Source organism: Leuresthes tenuis, unplaced genomic scaffold (genome assembly GCF_036924035.1).
Source record: "Leuresthes tenuis unplaced genomic scaffold, fLeuTen1.0.hap1 SCAF_19, whole genome shotgun sequence".
Lineage (NCBI taxonomy): Eukaryota > Metazoa > Chordata > Actinopteri > Atheriniformes > Atherinopsidae > Leuresthes > Leuresthes tenuis.
Window position 1 is genome coordinate 1,315,811 of NW_027325373.1, and position 17,059 is coordinate 1,332,869.

General features: G+C 45.8%; 1 protein-coding gene across 1 annotated transcript; it reads left to right on the plus strand.

The window, feature by feature from the left end:
- Positions 1-1,293: 1,293 nt before the first annotated feature.
- Positions 1,294-9,826, plus strand: crata (carnitine O-acetyltransferase a). Its single transcript, XM_072372608.1, has 14 exons — positions 1,294-1,427; positions 2,832-3,122; positions 3,347-3,465; positions 4,316-4,369; positions 4,597-4,762; positions 4,949-5,123; positions 5,477-5,655; positions 6,308-6,408; positions 6,531-6,650; positions 6,736-6,858; positions 6,986-7,121; positions 7,205-7,267; positions 8,454-8,591; positions 8,678-9,826. The coding sequence occupies exons 1-14, from the start codon at positions 1,401-1,403 to the stop codon at positions 8,891-8,893; spliced, it is 1,908 nt and encodes a 635-aa protein (XP_072228709.1). The 5' UTR covers positions 1,294-1,400; the 3' UTR covers positions 8,894-9,826.
- The last annotated feature ends 7,233 nt before the right edge of the window (positions 9,827-17,059 follow it).

Consider the following 17,059-nt stretch of genomic DNA (forward strand, 5'->3'; position numbering starts at 1 on the left):
AGATAGATAGATAGATAGATAGATAGATAGATAGATAGATAGATAGATAGATAGATAGATAGATAGATAGATGGATAGATGGATAGATGGATAGATAGATAGATACTTTATTGATCCCGAAGGAAATTCAAGCATCCAGTAGCAAAAAGTAACATAACATACATTCAACATACATTAGAATCTATACAAAAACTAGGAAGTAACTGTAAAAATAAAATGTTTTGTTCAATTATAAATGTTTTGTACAACTATAAATGTTTTACAAATGTAAAGTGACCGTAGAACTAGCAGAAGTTCCATCACTGAGAGCTGCTGTACAGCCGGAGGGACAGAAGAGTTCTTGAGTCTGTTGTTGGAGCAGGACTGAGACAGCAGGCTGCCACTGAACACACTCCTCTGCCTGATGGAGGCGTAGTGCAGAGGGTGGTGGGCTTTGTCCAGTATGGACAGCAGTCTGTCACCAGAGAGTCCAGCTCTGTGCCCACCACTGAGCCAGCTCTCCTCAGTCCCTCTTCTCGCTGCTGCCTCCCAGCAAACCACAGCGTAGAAGAGGGCGCTGGCCACCACCGACTGGTGAAACATCTGCAGCAGTTTTTTGCAGATGTTGAAGGACCCCAGCCTCCTCAGGAAGTACAGACGGCTCCATCCTTTCCTGTGAACAGAGCCTCTGTTTGTTGTCCAATCTGCCATCCAGCTGCAGCCCCAGATGTTTGCATGTCCTGACCACAGGGTGGACACAGGTTGGAGCTTCCTCCTGAAGTCCACCACCATCTCCTTAGTCTTGGAGGTCCTCAGCTGTGGGTGATGCATCATCTTGTATCCATGGAGCATGCCACAGATGTCCAGCTGATCCTGGATTTGAAAGGTCTTTCCTTCTGAACAAACGCAAAGTCTTCAGGTGCCTGCATAAAGTCTACAAACTAAAAGTAATACCATCTATATGACTGAAAGACAGAGCTGTCTCCCAGTGTCTTAAACCCAGATCATAGTAAAACTTGATTAAACTAAGCGTAGAAACAGAAAAATAATTACTCCGTAAAACAGAAAAAAGTGAAGTCCAAGTGAATGCAATAAGCTTCCGTGTGATAAGAACAAATTACACAAAATATAAAACACATCTATTTAATCTTGTGTAACTTTTTGTAGTGTATGACGGTCCTTTCAGCATCTGCAGTAATAAGATGATAACTAATATGACCAAGTTACTCTCGGCTCTTATTTACGACCCCCACAGCCTGGTAATCTTAGCCAGGCTTTTGCTGCGTTGTGCGGCTCCGCACTGAGCGCTGCCCCGGGTTTGCCTGCAGAGTTTCTGGCTTCACGCAGAACAAACACCGAGCTGGGAAGCTGCACCTTGCTGGGCTTGGATCACAGCCTGAGGGCGTTTCTTTCACTGCAGAATGTGGGGCATTTGCAGCAGAACTGTGGTGAGTGCGAACAAACGTCACGTCTGCTTATTTTGTTAAACTAGCTTTAGCGGACTGCCACGAATAATGACATTGACTCGAGCCTTGTTTCTCCGATTAGAAATGGGTTGAATGACTCTAAAAAATATTAATTAATGGCAGCGAAATAATACCGTAAAGTAAAGGAACGTTTGATAGCTAGCAGTTAGCTAGCTGTTAGCATAGCTAACAGTAGTTTCTGATACTGAACTCAAGCTAACCTAACTGGGTCAAAGGTCACATGTGTTAGCCAACAAGTTGACTCGACATTCACTTTTATTTCTTCTAAGCCTCATGAATAAGAAAACTCCCTCCTGTCTGAGGAGCATTTGAACACATTACGGTTTCACAGCTGTCACATATGTTAGTTAACAGTGGTTTGAGCTTTTTGATATGACTGAATGCTCCTGCAAACTTGTTTATTTATGCTACAAATGTACGATTTAAAGATTCATGACCTGTGTTTTTGCATTTATCAAGCATCTAGAGTTTTTCAGTGTTAATAGCAATCAATCAATCAACATTTATTCATATAGCAGCTTACAACAACCAGAGACTGACCAAAGTGCTTCACAATAGATTTAAAATAGATCACATATAACACAAGACAACAACAGAAAGGTGAGCCACAGCTTCAGTGAGAAGCTACTTTAAATAAGTATGTTTTTAATCTGGCTTTGAGCTGAGGAAGCTCAGAGGGCAGAGTTTTCCAGAGTTTTCCAGAGTTTTCCAGAGTTTTCCAGAGTTTTCCAGAGTATTTCAGAGTTTTCCAGAGTATTTCCAGAGTATTTCCAGAGTATTTCCAGAGTATTTCCAGAGTATTTCAGAGTATTTCAGAGTATTTTCAGAGTATTCCAGAGTATTCCAGAGTATTCCAGAGTATTCCCAGAGTATTTTCAGAGTATTTTCAGAGTATTCCAGAGTTTTCGGACCTGCCACTGCCACAGATCGGTCACCCCACTGCTTCCACCTGGACCGGGGGACCTCCAGTAGATGTTGAGCAGCAGAGCTCTGCCGGGTTGGTGAAGCCTCAGGGTTTCACTTGTGTGTGGGGGGGGTGCAAGGCCATTAACTGCGTTGAAAACAAATAAGAAAGGTTTTAAACTGGATTTTACAGGCAGCCAGTGGAGGGAGTGAAGTACAGGTGTGATGTGCTTACAGGTGTTAGCTAGCAGCCTGGCAGCAGCGCTTTGGACCAGTTGGAGGCGGTGGACAGATGTTTGGCTCATCCTGCAGTAATCTAACCTTGAGCTAAATATTAGTTACATGTTTAGTTCTATGTTATAGAAACATAACAGTCACATTTAATGCTTTTGGCAGTAAAAAACGTTGTAACTGACTCGTTTACCTGCATTTACTGTCGGCTTCTGTGTGTTTTTGGACAAGGTGGGAATGGCAAAGTCCGGTGGGTGTGTCAGGCCCCGACACCTGGTCAGGCCCGTATCAGCGACTCGGGTCGCTGGCAGGTACCTGAGCCACCAGAGAGGGTTGCCATGTCTGCCCGTCCCCCCTCTGCAGCAGACCTGTGAGCGTTACATCACTGCTCTGGAGCCCATTGTAGACGCCGAGGAGCTGATGCACACAAAGAAGCTGCTGCAGGAGTTCCAGAAACCAGGCGGGCTGGGAGAGCGACTGCAGAAAGGCCTTCAGAAGAGGGCGTGCAACACCGACAACTGGGTAAAGATTAGAACTGAGCCAGACATGCCTGGTTCAGTGCATGGATATATAAATGAATAAAACATTTAATTTATTTAAAGAACTTTACATCTAACTTAAGGGATTTTCCTCTCATCTTCAAAAGCAAACTTAGATTGTTCTTATTTGTTTCGTACGATTCCTCCTCGCTCATCTCATGATCTCAGCCCACGATTCGCTCATTCTGCGTCTCTTTGCCTTTGCAGCTGTCAGAGTGGTGGGTGCAACTTGCTTATCTTGACTACCGAATGCCTGTGGTGGTCCATTCCAGTCCCGGGCTGGTCTTGCCCCGCATGGACTTCAATGATAAGCTGGGACAAATAAGGTGATCAAGCACAAAGTCAGGGTGGCTCCATGTTCAGTGGCAGTAGAAACTGTTTTATTATTTGATTTTTACAGTTATTGAGGTTAATGTAACAACCTTTACAGCAGGGATGTCAAACTCCGGTCCTGGAGGGCCGCTGTCCTGCAGGTTTTAGATGTTTCCCTGCAGGTTTTAGATGTTTCCCTGCAGGTTTTAGATGTTTCCCTGCTCCAACACACCTGGGTCAGATCAATGCCTCATTAGCTGGTTTGTGCAGAACTTAACAATCTTTTGAAGAGATTCAATTGATCTGAATCAGGTGCATTGAAGCAGGGAAACATCTAAAACCTGCAGGACAGCGGCCCTCCAGGACCGGAGTTTGACTTCCCTGCTTTACAGGGATTCATAAAGCCTGATAGAGACACCTCACAGATGCTGTGTTTCATACTGCTGACAAACCTTAGCGCATGCTAAATGTCTGCAGCAGTGGGACGTAATGCTTTGGCTCTGTAATTCCTTTGTGGCTCTAAAAGAACATTCCTGATCACAGTTTTTTTAAAAACCTCATGTAGTGCAGCTCCACTTGGCCATGTCTGCTGCTTAAGTTGCCATAAATGAGTCGAGCACTTGAGGGAACAACTGATTTATTGGTTTGGGCAGTAAATCAGAGCAGTTGAGACACTATAAATCCCCGAATCAGTGGAACTGGCACAGATGTGGCCAGTTTCCACTTTAAAAAGTGTGGGAAGGGTTGAGGTATCCGTAGATTAGTCTGCTTTTCCCGCCCCAAACAGCTGAAAATCCCCCAGAAGTCAGCCTATAGTGTGCCTATCGGTAAGATTGAATGAATAAGCACATTCTCACTCTTTAGGTTCGCTGCCAGACTTACAGCAGGTGTTTTGGACTTTAAGACGATGATCGATAAGTGAGTACTCACCAGGAAATGTTCTCTGTTTACTTTGCATTTACTTTGATCCATTTCTGCATCGATATATTTTGGTTTGCTGAGTTATTTGCTCTTTAAATGAAAGATCTCTGGAATACTTTCCCTGTTTGTGGGTTTTTATTCAGACTTTATTGTGTTTGTCCTACATCTTCACCGTATTCTTTGGCTATAGAAGCATTTAATGACAAAACTTACATGTTTTTCAGTGAAACATTGCCAGTTGAGTACATGGGAGGGAAGCCCCTGTGTATGAATCAATACTATGAAGTGCTTTCATCGTGCCGCATCCCCGGTTTAAAGAGAGACTCTATTGTGAACCACGCCAAGAGCTCACCGCCTCCCAAACACATCACTGTGGCGCACAACTTCCAGGTGAGGAGTCTGGCTTCACTGAACATGTTAGAAGTGCTCTGGCATTAGAGATATTATGCTGCAGGTTATCACTAAACGCAGTTAAAAAGGTCAGTGGGTCCTGCAGAAGTCACAGTGGTTGACATTTTTCCAGCTGCAGCTGTTTTTACATCTGCTAAACTCAACCTGACCAGCTTTGGATATCAGTTCTTCCAGCTGGATGTGTACAACAGTGACGGGACTCCGCTGACTGAAGATCAGATCTGTGATCAGCTGGAGAGGATCTGCAGTGCTTCACAGGAGGGGAACGTTGAGCCTGTGGGCATCCTCACCACTCAGCACAGAGACAGCTGGGGAAAGGCCTACCTCGAGCTCATAAAGGGTGAGTCTGTTCAAACCTCTCCACACTGAGCGAAAGGGTGCTGCAGAATACGACCGTGCACTGTTTTCCAGGGACTGTCTGTAAGCTGTGCACAGGCTGGTGAAGTTTATTAACTAAACTTCACCAGTTAGGCTGCTGTGTCACACTAAGACCCCGAACCTGCAGAACTGGACAATAGTCGGTGCACAAAATGAATGGGTAGGTGTGTACAAACTAAAATACTTCAGCACTACAGGTGCTGTGTTTTAGAATAGTTAAAAGTTCTTTAACATCAGGAATTATAGTTCTTTAAAGGAATAAAATCTCCCACGGTATTAGATGAGCTGAACCCTTTATGTACTTTATGTGTCCAGATAAGACCAACAAAGAATCCGTCACAGCTATCCAAAAGAGCATCTTCACATTGTGTTTGGATGGATCCGTGCCTCAAGTAACGAATGAGATGTACCGCAGCCGTGCTGCCGTTCAGATGCTGCATGGAGGAGGCAGCCAGTGGAACAGTGGCAACCGCTGGTTCGACAAGACGCTGCAGGTGAGCCCCTCTCACAGGCTCTTTATTTAAAGGGCATGCGCCAGGGCGTGCATCGGGGCATGCACCAAGGCATGCATCGGGGCATTCTAACTTTTAGTGAGAGTGCCACCGTGCAGCGATGCTAACTTTCAGTGAGAGTGCCGCCGTGCAGCGATGCTAACTTTCAGTGAGAGTGCCGCCGTGCAGTGATGCTAACTTTTAGTGAGAGTGCCGCCGTGCAGTGATGCTAACTTTTAGTGAGAGTGCCACTGTGCAGTGACGCTAACTTTCAGTGAGAGTGCCGCCGTGCAGTGATGCTAACTTTTAGTGAGAGTGCCACCGTGCAGTGATGCTAACTTTTAGTGAGAGTGCCACTGTGCAGTGATGCTAACTTTCAGTGAGAGTGCCACCGTGCAGTGATGCTAACTTTTAGTGAGAGCGCCACTGTGCAGTGATGCTAACTTTCAGTGAGAGTGCCGCCGTGCAGTGATGCTAACTTTTAGTGAGAGTGCCGCCGTGCAGTGATGCTAACTTTCAGTGAGAGTGCCGCCGTGCAGTGATGCTAACTTTTAGTGAGAGTGCCGCCATGCAGTGATGCTTGGAGGAGTGCTTTTCTTTTTGACACAGGACACACATGAAGAATTGAATGCTAATTCCTTTTTCTTTTTTTCAGTTTATTATTGGAGAAGATGGGACGTGTGGTGCAAACTATGAGCATGCCCCAGCTGAGGGCCCGCCCATTGTGGCCTTGATCGACCATGTTGTGGAATACACGTAAGCACTGCTTACTATAGGTGTCGGGAAATTTCTTCCAGTTTTCAGCGGTTGTCACGCCCACACGGGCAGCCTCACCACAGATGGGAAACCTTGTTTTTACGTGTCATTTGTGTTAACAGGAGGAAGCCAGAGACGGCTCGGTCTCCCTCGGCGTCTTTGCCCATGCCGCCTAAACTGCACTTCAACATCACGCCTGAGATCCAGACGAACATCGAGGAGGCCAAGCGCAGCATGGACACGTGAGCGCAGCTGTTTGCACGCATTCATCCTTCTTGTTGTCGAGACATTCTGGCGCTCACCATCCTGACATTTCTCCCTCCAAAGACTGGCTCAAGACCTGGACATGAAGGTTATTGTGTTTGGCCACTTTGGAAAAAACGTCCCCAAAGCTCACAAGATGAGCCCCGATGCCTTCATACAGGTGGCGCTGCAGCTGGCCTTCTACAGGTGAGATGCTGTCGTTTGAGCTGCTTTTTGCTTCTCACCACTCTGTTATCTGCCTAATTTATATGAGAGGAGCTGAATCTTGCCGATGACTCTGTGATATTGAGCGTTGCCTCTTTGCTGTCGGCAGGATGCACCAACGCTGCTGCGCCACATATGAAAGTGCCTCCCTGCGCATGTACAGACTGGGTCGCACAGACACGATCCGATCGGCCTCAAGCGCCTCGGCCTCCTTTGTGAAAGCCTTTGATGACCCCAGCAAGCAGGTCTGCAACTGTTTTAACCAGCTCAGAGTACAGCTCAAACCCCCGGATACTTTACTGTTCCGTCTCTTTCTTGTGTTGCACAGAACACCGAGAAGGTGGATCTGATGGAGAAAGCTGTGAAAGCCCACAGGTCGTACACGAACATGGTGAGCCTAACCTGAACAACACCAGGACCCCTCGTGGTCGGCACTGCAGACCCGAACAGGCAATTAATGCAACCCTCAAACAAGCGTAATATTGCTCTGTTTACACTGAAAGACCAAAGGAAAGCTTGTGTCTGTTCTTTAAATGAAGAAGTAAAGAAATGCTCCATTCAGCAGAGAATGTGGTTAGTTAAAAGCTGCAGTCACCAGTTCTGTGTTCTCTGCTGAAAGCTGTGTTATTGTGTTAGCCTCAGCACAAAAATGAAATGAATGCAGTCCAACTGAGGTCAAATTGAACTGAGCTTCTCCTTAAACACCCAGATGATGTTTATGTTTCTGTTTCTGTATTTATCAGACGCTTTTATCCAAAGCGACTTACAGATGAAGATATAACAGCTTTATAAAAAGCTAACAATAAGCTACATAGAAGGAACCCAGGAGTCCGACTCTGTCAGAGGGGACAGAGTAGAGATAGGGTGCAGGCATAGAAGGAAGAGCAGAAAGATAAAGTGCAGAGATAGAGGGGGGAGGGAAGTACAAGGTAAGTGCTGGGATAGGAGATGCTCTCTGAAGAGCTGGGTTTTCAGGAGCTTCTTGCGGTTACAGTCAGTCTGTCTGTGGACCAAAGTGTTTAAGTAATTTTTTAGCTCGACTAATCAGGCCAATTAAACTCAATTAGTCGTGATGTCATCATTAATCACCAGAGCAGCGTTTAGCTTCTGTCTTTCCGTCTGGTCTTTTTGCTCCTGTGGCGGTTTGGTGGGTCCTGGCTATGCTGGTAGAACCGTGGTTAAGCTCGCTTCATCCTGCATTCTGTGCAGTCCACCTTTGAGTGAAATACCGCCATCCTAAGCTTGGTTTTGTAGGGACTTCTGCTCCAGTCTGTTGCTTCCTCTGTAGCTGCAAACTACGGCAGAAACGGCGCCGTGAACATCAGTTCTGCGTCTCAGTCTCTGAAAAAGTCTCCTCCTCCCCAGAGAAGAAAAGGAGCCTCGTCTGATCGATTATGCACATCCTTAAAGTTGATGCAGTCAGTTAATCTGACGAAAGATCCTCTGAAACTTTTCCCACTGTCGCTCTGCTCTAATAAAATCCAGATTTCGTAGCTGCAGCATCATCAGACCGTCTGTGCAGCTGCTTCAGTGCCTTCATGCTCCCCTAAATGCATTTAAATGAATTCTGTTGACAGGCCATCAGTGGCCAGGCCATAGACCGACACCTGCTGGGCCTTAAGATGCAAGCCATTGAGGAAAAGCTTTCTGTACCTGCCATCTTCAAAGATTCTGCCTACACTAAAGCGCTCCACTACCGGCTGTCTACAAGTCAGGTAAAAGCCAGCGAGTGTGTCGTAAATCTGAAGTAAAAGATGGAAAGTTTGCCCATCGATAGCTAACTGCCTGTTTCCTTCTCAAGGTCCCGTCCAAGACGGACTGCGTCATGTGTTTTGGTCCGGTTGTGCCCGACGGGTATGGTGTGTGCTACAATCCCATGAACGACCACATAAACTTTGCCTTGTCGTCATTTAGCAGCTGTAAGGAAACCAGTGCGGCACATCTGGCGCAGGCTGTGGAGGATGCACTGATGGATATGAGGGCAGTGCTGCAGGAAACTCCCCGAGCAAAGCTGTGAGCTCCCGTCTGCACAGATGTAGAGGATGCAGCGGAACTTTGTGCCTTTTCTGCTTCAGTTTGTTTCACTGAAATCATGATAGAACAAATGGTTCTGAATGCTATATATGGATGGATTTTAATGATCAAATAATGCTGATTCAAGAGCAATTTCTTTAGCAGTTTATTGAAAAAGAATCTGCAGTTTTTCAAACGTGTGTTTTGTTGATAAAGTGAAAGGTTTGGCTGGTTGGACGGTTGGTCAAACGCCTTTTATTGGACGCTTTAATCAACCCGTAAAGAAGCTGGTTTATGCCTGAGTGCCTTAAGCCTGTGAAGCCAAACGCCTCGCCGCAGGACCGTGTGGCGCTTGGTTTGATTTCAGTCCAAAGTTATTAAAAAAGGGACGCTCCAGTTTATCTGAACACCTCTTTGGCTGCCCCCCCCCTACAGAAGCATGTAAAACAGGTGCATGTCACCTGAATCTTTAGGTCTGGACAGAGATCCTTCAGACTGACCGTAGAACTCAGGGAAGTCGGGCAGAAATCGGGTTTCTGCATATTAGTATAATAAAATTCCTAAAGCAAATGGATGAATCTCGATGTTAAGTTGAGGGATTTGTGAAATTACAAAGAAATCCATCAACTTTCTGGATGTTTTTATCCAAGACAGGAGCTCTTAAAATAATGTCTGATTCATTTGGGACCTTTGAGCTGTAAACCAGGAGAACGGATCACAGCGGGGGGGTGTAGGCATTCATAAAGGTGTTAATTATAAGATTAATTAGAGCGAACTTTAAATGTTCAGCTTTGTCCCATCGGAGGAGGCCAGTGACCCTGGAACTGAAAGTATTACAGCAACACAGCCTCCCAGCAGAAGGTTCTGGTGCTGGACGGACCTGCAGCCCGGACCTGCAGCCCAGACCTGCAGCTCAGACCTGCAGCCCGGACCTGCAGCCCAGACCTGCAGCTCAGACCTGCAGCCCGGACCTTTACCAACATGTTTGGCACCTCATAGAACACCGACTCGGACAAAGAGGGAGGAAGCAGCCAGAACCAGAGGAGGTCCAGCTGCTGGCCTCCTCGTTTCCCAGATGTTCTCAGGCTGTGAAGGAGGAGGATGCGTTGGATCTGAGGCACGCTGTGGTCAAACTCCTGAGCAGATCCCTGCATTCTGCTGCTGTTATACTCATTTCTCTGCTAACGTTTCAGCAGTTTGGTTCATATTCAGTTCATCAAAGCTGATATCAGAGGTCACAGATCTGCCTTAAAGATGGACTCACTGTGAAATGTTTAATGTTCTGTAAATGATTTGGTTCTGCATCATATGCCCCTGATGGGCTGTTTGCTGCGTTAAAAGTGAAATTTATCATGTTTTACGCTAAAATCTGAGTTTCGTGTCGACTGAAACTTAAAAATATAAGATTGTGTTTGTCTCTGTTCACATGCAGAAGGTTTGATGGAGGAGAGGTGGAAATAAAGCTGATCTTACTGAAAGGAAGAGTTTTATGACACTTAAAAAAACGCTGATATTTCAAATCACTTTTCACCTTTTACTGTTTTTACGGTGGATTTGTTACAGTTTGGTGTATAAAAATCACCTGAACAAAGTCATTGTTATCAACTAATACTTTGAAAGCTCCTCCTCCTCGCTGAGCTCCTCCTCCTTGTTGTGAATGTCCTGGGGGGGGGGCAGCGGTGCTGTGGTTAACTCTCAGCTCGCAGTCTTATCTGCAGGCTCTTATCTCATCTCCTCGTTCATTCTTGAGTTCTCTGCAGATCCTTCCTCCCACAGACAAACCAAACAAAACCGTGAATATTGAGCTAAGAGATGAAGTTGTGATGCATGGTTTGTGTTGACCCTGTAAGGCCCCCCCCCCAATCCAAATATGTGAAGAAATAGATCTGTTCTTGGGCAAAATTCAGTATTGTAGTTTGTATTTTCTGCAGAATGTTTTCTATTGAATCTCAGCTGTTTACTGTAAACTGTTTGCTGGTCGATTGCAGAAAGTGACCCAAAGAACTTATTAGAGCTTATTCCACACGACTCCACACTTATTGGTGATTAATGGAAGGAACTGTGGACACAAGCCAAATATTGATGCTTTGACACCAGAATCTTGAAATAATTGACGCAGTTCGAACTGTGAGGCTCTGACAGGAAAGTCCAGCGACTTGTTTCAACCTTTCAGCAGATCTAAGTACGAATGCCACGTTTCATATGTGCACCGCAGCTAAATATAAACTCTTTAGAAGCACATTTACTGGCTGCTTCTGATCCTCAGAGCTGGGGATCACATGACCGATGTGGGCGTGGCTGTGGGAGGCCACGCCCACTCTGACACATGTTTTCACCGTTCACTTCCCTGTCTGGGAGGCTGCCCCCCCCCCCACAGTCGTCTCTCCTAACTGGAACGGCTCACTCAGGGTCTTTCCCAGTATTTCAGATGTCTGTCTGGTTTCACAGTAAATGACTCAGAGGGACTTTTTTAAGATGGGAAGCCGTGTTTATTTTATCATGAAATTACATGTTTGGGGTTTAAACCCAAACTAACTTATCAGTATATTAAACTCTTCATGAAACCATCGCCTTTACATACAGATGTTTCTGTTTCTGTATTTATCAGACGCTTTTATCCAAAGAGACTTACAAATGAAGATATAACATCTTTATAAAAAGCTAACAATAAGCTAACAATAAGATAACAATAAGCTCCATAGAAGGAACCCAGGAGTCCGACTCTGTCAGAGGGGACAGAGTAGAGATAGGGTGCAGGCATAGAAGGAAGAGCAGAAAGATAAAGTGCAGAGATAGAGGGGGGAGGGAAGTACAAGGTAAGTGCTGGGATAGGAGATGCTCTCTGAAGAGCTGGGTTTTCAGGAGCTTCTTGAAGATAGACAGGGACGCCCCTGTTCTGGTAGCGCTCGGTAGGTCATTCCACCATCGTGGGACGAGCAGTTACTGTCCTGTCAGCTTCCTGTTGAAGGACACTTCTGTTTTTAATGAATGTATTGATTATGTTGGGCCCCTTGTTCTTAACAGGAATCTGCTTTTGCTTCTTTCTGCAGCATTAATAGATTAAGATGTGAGATTGTGATTAATTTGGAGAACAATGCAGAGTAAAATGCATCCATCCGTCCATTTATCCCTGCTTATTGCAACTGTCGGGCTGCGGGGGGCAGGAGCCTGCGGGGGTGCACCTGGACAGGTGGGCACCATCTAATCCAGGTGGGCACCATCTAATCCAGGTGGGCACCATCTAATCCAGGTGGGCACCATCTAATCCAGGTGGGCTCCATCTAATCCAGGTAGCCGGTCCATCACAGAGACAGAACCTCACACTCACTCCTGAGGACAGTTTCAGAGTCACCAGGTAACCTGACAGCGTGTTTGTGGACGGTGGAAGGAAGCCGGAGAACCCAGAGAGAACCTGCAGAGAACCCACGCACACAAGGGGAGAACCTGCAGAACCAGCAGAACCTGCAGAACCAGCAGACTGCAGAACCTGCAGAGAACCTGCAGAGAACCTGCAGAGAACCCACGCACACAAGGGGAGAACCAGCAGAACCTGCAGAACCAGCAGACTGCAGAACCTGCAGAGAACCTGCAGACTGCAGAACCCGCAGAACCAGCAGACTGCAGAACCTGCAGAACCCACCGAGAACCCACAGAGAACACACGCACACATGGAGAGAACCTGCAGAACCAGCAGACTGCAGAACCCGCACAGAACCCACAGACTGCAGAACCTGCAGAACCAGCAGACTGCAGAACCTGCAGCCTCCACACAGACAGAACCAGTAAAATGCAGGTTAATTTTGGGACCTGTTGACCTGTTGGGAAGCAGTCAGTCGGTTATGAAACCCTCCTTTAAGAAATGCTGCACCACAGCTGATCTGCAGTTTTGACACTTCCTTTGAACTCTTGCCACACTTGTGCAACTCCGTCTCCTCCCCTGTTGATGTTCTCCTCAGAGAAACTGTCTGAGAAAACTAGGCTGGGCCAAAGAATGTGTGTCACCAGCATTTCTCTGGCAGGGCAAACATGACCCACGTTTGTGAATCCTTTCCAAGCATCTCGCTGCCTGCCCGATCTCGCCGCTCTGACTCACACTTACCAGAATACAGCCGCTTCATTTCCTGCTCTGAGATCCACGTGGATTTCATCATTATCGTCAACTTAAGCAGCGAATAGCTTTGCAGAGCATGTCTCATTGGCTGTGGCTTCGGGGAGTAATGTGACACCGGTTCAGTCCTCGCTGCTTTCAAACCAAAATGAATCTGTCAGAAGGATTTTAAGAGCCAATCTCACCCATTCATGTAAGTATTTCTGCTTTACCTTTAAAAATGTCTTCAGGAGCACCGAGGAATGATACAACCGAATCATTTTTACAGAGATCACACCAACCAGCTGCTCCCATGAAGGCATTTCCTGTTGCTGAATGACAACAGTAGCTGGAAAGAGTTGGAAAATGATAACATGGTTTCTGCTGCTGCTCTGTGGGACTTCACATGGGAAAGAACATGGTGAGTGGCTCCCTGTGTTCTTCAGAACTCTGAATAATGTGCATGAGCAGTGATATTACAGCGAATCCAACAGAAACTGGTGTTCAGCAGAGAGAGGTTCTGATCTCAGAGCTGTTAAGGTGAACCAAGGCTTTTAATAGTGCTTCTTTTCTATTGGAAACACATTTGCTGTGATAGGAATGTTTCATTGTTAGTTGTTTTATTTCCAACAGAATCTGAGCTCTGGAGCTTTTTCAGAGGTTCTGACAATCAGCCTTTTTCTTCCCGTGCCTAAAGGGCAAATAGAACTGGCTTTTGAGTTTATTCTTCTATTTGAAGGAGACTTTCGCCTCGATTCAGCCTGGGATGTTTCCCATTTATGCTTCTGAAACTGTTGGGATTCTGGGAAACAATAAACCACACAGATAAATATGATTTTATTATGAATGAATTACTCTGAGCCTGTTCCTCGCTCAGAAGTAGAAGCAACAGAGACAACTTCCCCATGCACCACAGAATATGTTTTAGTTGTACACTGAACAGCTGTGTGTCTCTGCAGAATTACCTCCATCTCACGTTAGATTCTAACTCTAAAGCACCAGTTTTGAGGAAGACTTCTGGGGCAAAGAGCTGCTTCCAGGACCAACAGAACCATAATTAAGTTAATTCAACAGCTAAATAAATACATTTTAATGTTGTGCTTTCACTCCTGACGTTTCTCTCGTTTTCCTTCCTTTTTCTGTTGGTGTGGCAGCGTAACTTCAGACAAATCTGTTCTCTAAAGATTTAACAGCTCAACATGCCCCCCAGCTCCTGCTGCAGGCCATGGTCATCTCCCACCGTGACTCCTGCAATGCTCTCCTAACTGGTTTCCTAACTGGTCTCCTAACTGGTCTCCTAACTGGTTTCCTAACTGGTTTCCTAACTGGTCTCCTAACTGGTCTCCTAACAGCTCTCCTAACTGGTCTCCTAACTGGTCTCCTAACTGGTTTCCTAACTGGTTTCCTAACTGCTCTCCTAACTGGTCTCCTAACTGGTTTCCTAACTGGTCTCCTAACTGCTCTCCTAACTGGTCTCCTAACTGGTCTCCTAACAGCTCTCCTAACTGGTCTCCTAACTGGTTTCCTAACTGGTCTCCTAACTGGTTTCCTAACTGGTTTCCTAACTGGTCTCCTAACTGGTTTCCTAACTGGTCTCCTAACTGCTCTCCTAACTGGTCTCCTAACTGGTTTCCTAACAGGTCTCCTAACTGCTCTCCTAACTGGTTTCCTAACTGGTCTCCAGCCTGTGAAACCTCTGCAGATGGTCCAGAACGCGGCGGTGCGTCTGGTCTTGGATCAGCCTAAAAGAACACGCCCCCCCTCTGTTCATTGAGCTCCTCTGGCTGCCCTTAGCCGCCCGCATCAGATCCAAGTCCCTGATGTTAGCTACAAAGAGCTTAATGGAACGGCTCCATCTACTTGAATGCTCTCACAAAGGCTTCTGTCCCAACTGGGTCCCTCCGTTGGTCCCAGGATTGTCGTCTAGCAGCTCCTACACCACGCCTAAGACAATCCAAACTCTGTTCATGTGTCGTCCCACGATGGTGGAATGACCTACCGAGCGCTACCAGAACAGGGGCGTCCCTGTCTATCTTCAAGAAGCTCCTGAAAACCCAGCTCTTCAGAGAGCATCTCCTATCCCAGCACTTACCTTGTACTTCCCTCCCCCCTCTATCTCTGCACTTTATCTTTCTGCTCTTCCTTCTATGCCTGCACCCTATCTCTACTCTGTCCCCTCTGACAGAGTCGGACTCCTGGGTTCCTTCTATGGAGCTTATTGTTAGCTTTTATAAAGCTGTTATATCTTCATTTTTAAGTCTCTTTGGATAAAAGCGTCTGATAAATACAGAAACAGAAAACCGAATTGAATTGATTGAATGCTGTATTTATCCGTAACAGAAATTATATTTTTCCGTGCACGCACTCAACATGCAGCAAAGCTAAAGAAGGCTTTAACGTCTGTTTTCCACTCAGTACATCCTCTGTGGAGTGTTGTCCACGGTCTGCAGCACTCTTCTTTACCCAAGGACACCTTGGGCTTCAGAACCAGCCTTCTTTCACTGTTATTCTTTAGCACTCTGAGTCTCTGCTGCTGCTGCCCAAACCAGTGGCTGCAAAGCAGACTGCATTCCCCAACCCTGACTTATTAAAGATATTTATTATTATTACTATTAGATTGGTGCAAATGTTGAAAGATCGAAGCTTCCTCGGTGTGGACAGTCGGCTCTGTTCCAGCTCATGTCCAGTCCAGTCTGTAGCCTCCCAGGATGGACACCATCTTATTCCTGCTCCTCTGTGACTGCACCCTCACCGAAGCTGTGCACCCCCCCTGGTCTCAGCCTTCTGTCCATCTGTGATACCGCTCAGATTCTCCATCTTCCCTTCGGTGCACGGACTGTTTAACCGCTGGTGAAGCAGTGGTGCTTGGCTTTGAGTTCAGTATGTTTTGTATTGATGGAACTGGGGAGATAACTTATTCCTCCATGGGTTAGTTATGCTGCTGTGCCTGCTGGCTTACATGATGGTGCTTTGGGTTTATTACTGTAAAGAAGAAGAATAGCAACTTTATTCTCTCTAATCCAGTCAAGTTTATCTGTAGAACGTTTCATGTACAAAACAATTCAAAGTGCTTCACATAAAATAAAAGCATTAAAATATGTAAAAGAATATAAAGAGAAACAAATAAAATAATTAAAACGAATTAAAAACAGTCTGGATAAGTTAAAGATGGATTTCATGCATAGACACATGAGAAAAGATCTGTTTTTAACCTGGATTTAAAAACATTTGGTGACAGTTTAACCTCCTCTGGCAGTTTGTTCCACTTGTTTGCAGCACAGCAGCTAAATGCTGCTTCTCCAGGTTCAGTCTGGACTCTGGACTGGACCAGCTGACCCGAGTCCTTGGATCTAAGAGCTCTGCTGGGTTTATATTCTCTGAACATATCACAGATTCTGGGATTTATAAACCATCAGCAGGCTTTTAAAATCTATTCTGTGACTGACTGGAAGCCAGAGTAAAGACTTTAAAGCTGCTGTGATGTGTTCAGATCTCTTAGTCCTGGTTTAAACTCCAGCAGCAGAGTTCTGGATGAGCTGCAGATGTTTGATGCTCTTTTTGGGAAGTCCAGATAAAAGACCATTACAGTAATGGGGTCTCCTGGAGATGAATGCATGGAGGAGTTTCTCCTGGTCTTTCTGGATAAGTTAAAGATGGATTTCATGCACAGACACATGAGAAAAGAACTGTTTTTAACCTACATTTGGTGACAGTTTAACCTCTGGGTTAATCTAACCTAAACTTAACCCTATCTCTGGCAGTTTGTTCCACTTGTTTGCAGCATAGCAGCTAAATGCTGCTTCTCCAGGTTTAGTCTGGACTCTGGACTGGACCAGCTGACCTGAGTCCTTGGACATATCGCAGATTCTGGGATTTATAAACCATCAGCAGGCTTTTAAAATCTATTCTGTGACTGACTGGAAGCCAGAGTAAAGACTTTAAAGCTGGTGTGATGTGTTCAGATCTCTTAGTCCTGGTTTAAACTCCAGCTGCAGAGTTCTGGATGAGCTGCAGATGTTTGATGCTCTTTTTGGGGAGTCCAGTTAAAAGACCGTTACAGTATTCTACTGGAGATGAATGCAT